At 44.5% G+C, this 3,106-nt stretch overlaps 1 protein-coding gene across 1 annotated transcript; it reads right to left on the reverse strand.

Annotated features, from left to right (window-relative positions):
• Positions 1-1,871: 1,871 nt before the first annotated feature.
• Positions 1,872-2,649, reverse strand: LOC132777186 (tetraspanin-7-like). The gene has a single exon (XM_060779550.2). The coding sequence runs from the start codon at positions 2,616-2,618 to the stop codon at positions 1,872-1,874; it is 747 nt and encodes a 248-aa protein (XP_060635533.2). The 5' UTR covers positions 2,619-2,649.
• Positions 2,650-3,106: the final 457 nt, after the last annotated feature.

Below are 3,106 nucleotides of genomic sequence, written 5' to 3' on the forward strand. Positions count from 1 at the left end.
CAAAGCCTAACAATAACCATATAGGGCTTTTTCTCATTTAAAACACGCAAAATATGTAGAGGCATTGCTCCATCAAGGGTAAAAGTCCATGTATAATGTTTCTGGCAGAAGGAGACATCTGGAGAGAGAAAAATCCCTAATAGTTTGACAGATTTTCACAAGTTTTCTATACAATGAGAATGTACAAAGGAGCCTTTGAGCTTCTCTTTCATAAGCCTGAAAGCTGCAATAGCTAATTATTTTTCAAGATAAGCTTCTTCATGAAACATCAAGGCTATCTTACATCATAAGGAAATATACCTCAGTTCATCTGGTCTTTCATGGCCAGTAAACAGATTGCAAAAAACACTGCCTTCTTTCTTAAGATTTTTTTAAAATTTCACACTTGTGGCCCTTAATTACTTTTCTCCTCCAGAAAGTCAAGAAAGGCATCACCAGCTGCCTCAAGAAAGGAGAGGGATTTGTTGTTCTCCCCCGTTGATATGAGAGAGTGGCTTTAAGTAGCACCCAAATTGAGGACATCTTTGCAGGTGGAAAATATTTCCTTTTTCATTCGTGGAAGAGAACAAAAGACAGGCTGAATTATACCCTTGCTGCCATTCTAGTAGTCTTGAGGAAACTAAAAGGGGAGCTGTGGTGGAGGTGAGAGAGAGACAAAAGGAGGCACAATTTCTCTTTCTTGCCACATAATAATACGGGAGTCACGTAGCAGTTCTCTTGCAGAGCTGCACGAACAGCAGGGTGAAGAAGGGCAATGAAGCAGCAAGACACTGAGTTGCCATTAGGAGTATGCAATGGAAGTGAATATTTGATGGAACTACGTCTACATGCATAATACAAGTGAAAATGTGTATGTGACGGAGGTGTCCACTTACACAGACAGCCTCCCGCCTCCACAAACAGTTTTAACCCGCAGTGCTGGGGAGCCACCAAAAGCACTCCCTCCAAGGACATTTCAGATTACAGCAGGCACCATGAACATGTCTTCCAATCCCTGCCAATGTCCTCCCAAACACCATACTGCCCACCACCAAGTGAAGGCTTTCATTCGGGGATAATGTCATGCTAGATGTTCTGTTTTTCCTCCAGAATGGACACCCCAGGATTTCTCACTCTCTCCATTGGTGTGGAATTTGCATGTGCCAGCCTACTGCCTCTCCCTTAACCCTTTCCTATGGCACAGAGCAAACAGGAATTGATCAGCAACTGAACAAGAGGTTTGGGAAGAATTCACCATGATTTATAGGAGTTGTTGGGAATGGGCCATGATTTTGAGAGTTGTAATTCACCCTTATTCAGAAAGCACTGAACCCAGCCGACGTCAGATCTGGAGCAAACTTGGCACACAGACCCAACATGGCCTACTGTGTATATAGGCAGGGTTTGTGAGTGAATCACCTTGGATCTGGGAATTGTAGTTACCCCCATCCGGAGAGCACTTAACCCAGCCGATGTCGGATCTGGACCAAACTTGGCAGACCTAACATAGCCAACTGTGCATACAGGCAGGGTTTGAGGGTGAATGAACCACGATTTTGGGAATTGCAGTTCACCCACACCCTTATGCATTTTCTAATGGAAGCATTCATAAAAAAACAACAGAAAAGACTGTTTTTTTCCTAATAAATAGTGTTATTAATTAACTAAATGATATTACCTAACACCCCAAAACAAACAATGCCTTTTTCAAATAACCTGTGCGCCACCGAATCCCCAAGCTAGTATTAGATAAATATGATTTGAAGTTTTGGTCTCGTGCCTTTGAAGAGAGGATGATTGCAGATTTATTCAAGGGATGGAAGAGAATGCAGTACCTTTAAATGAGAGGAGAAGGAAAGATCTCAGTGCTGTTCATCCTAGTAGTGAAGTCATCAGATTGAATGTGGAACACCACCACCTGGTGGCCCTGCATGTGATGGGATTCGAGCAGCCAGCAGGCCAGTCAGGATAATACCTACTACCTGCATGATGGCTACCCCAAGTCCAGCTGTGGCAATGTAGAACATATTATCACTGACAAAATGAGAGACCTTGCTGAAGCATCCATCACGGTTAACACCCCAGGCATCTGAAGGGAGAGGACTGTGCAGGCAACCTTTGCGTGCCCTGCAACAACTCATGGGCACTGAGTTGTTGGGTGTTGGTTTTTCCATCGACCAGGGTGAAAAAAACCAATCGCGGTAACTCTCAACTCCACAGCAGTTCAAGGAGCGTTGAATAGCATCCAACACTTCTGCCTTCCCTTCATCCTCAGTATAGGAATGTATGGCTTCCCATAGTCCATTCTGGAAGCCTTCGGCAATATCCTTGCGATAAAGCAAACTGGAGAGCCCCACTGCTACGCCAGCCACCAGCACAGCCAGCTGAAAACTCCCATAAGTGCGCAAGAGACAACGGTGTTCAGTGGCAGCACTGTAGCAACCCAAAAAACCCCAGACGATGACAGCAGTGCCCGTAGTCAATAAAATGAAAGGGGTATTGGGATATTCATTGGTGGACAACACCAAGTAGGTCTCCAGTGAAAGTTTAGCCCAAATACCAATGATCAGCATTGTTAGGCCTGCTGCCCAGAAGACAAAGCTGAAAGCCATGAGAAAAAGCTTGAGCAAAGCCGCCATCGTACCTCTGTAGGTGATCAACTGTGATTTGAAGGAGTGATGCTTGGATGCTTCTAATCGAGGTCCCCAAGTGCCACCTTAAGATGTTTTGTTAATGCTATGCTTATCCTCCACCTTGCAAGCTGGATGGAAGCTGTTGCCTTTACTGGGGATTTCTGAGAAACATGAAATGCTTCCAAAAAAAATGTTTTTAGCTGCTGCTGCTGCTGCTGCTGCTGCTGCTGATGATGATGATGAGGATGATGATGGACGGTCTTTCAAGGGGTTCAACAGCTCTTCTTTGTGGCGGATGTTATTGTAGGGTTCCCAGGCCAATTACCAAGAATGGGAGCTCTCTGCCTGCTTCACTACTCAAAAACCGGACTATAAATTCCTTCTTCTTTACAGTTGGCACCACCGATGGTTGGGTTTCCAGCAGAATAAGAGGAAAAATGCACACTAGTTGGACTGTCTCTCCTGTAATTTTTTTTTTGTCCTTCTGGGCTTAA

This window comes from Anolis sagrei, chromosome 5 (assembly GCF_037176765.1).
Source record: "Anolis sagrei isolate rAnoSag1 chromosome 5, rAnoSag1.mat, whole genome shotgun sequence".
NCBI classification, from domain to species: domain Eukaryota; kingdom Metazoa; phylum Chordata; class Lepidosauria; order Squamata; family Dactyloidae; genus Anolis; species Anolis sagrei.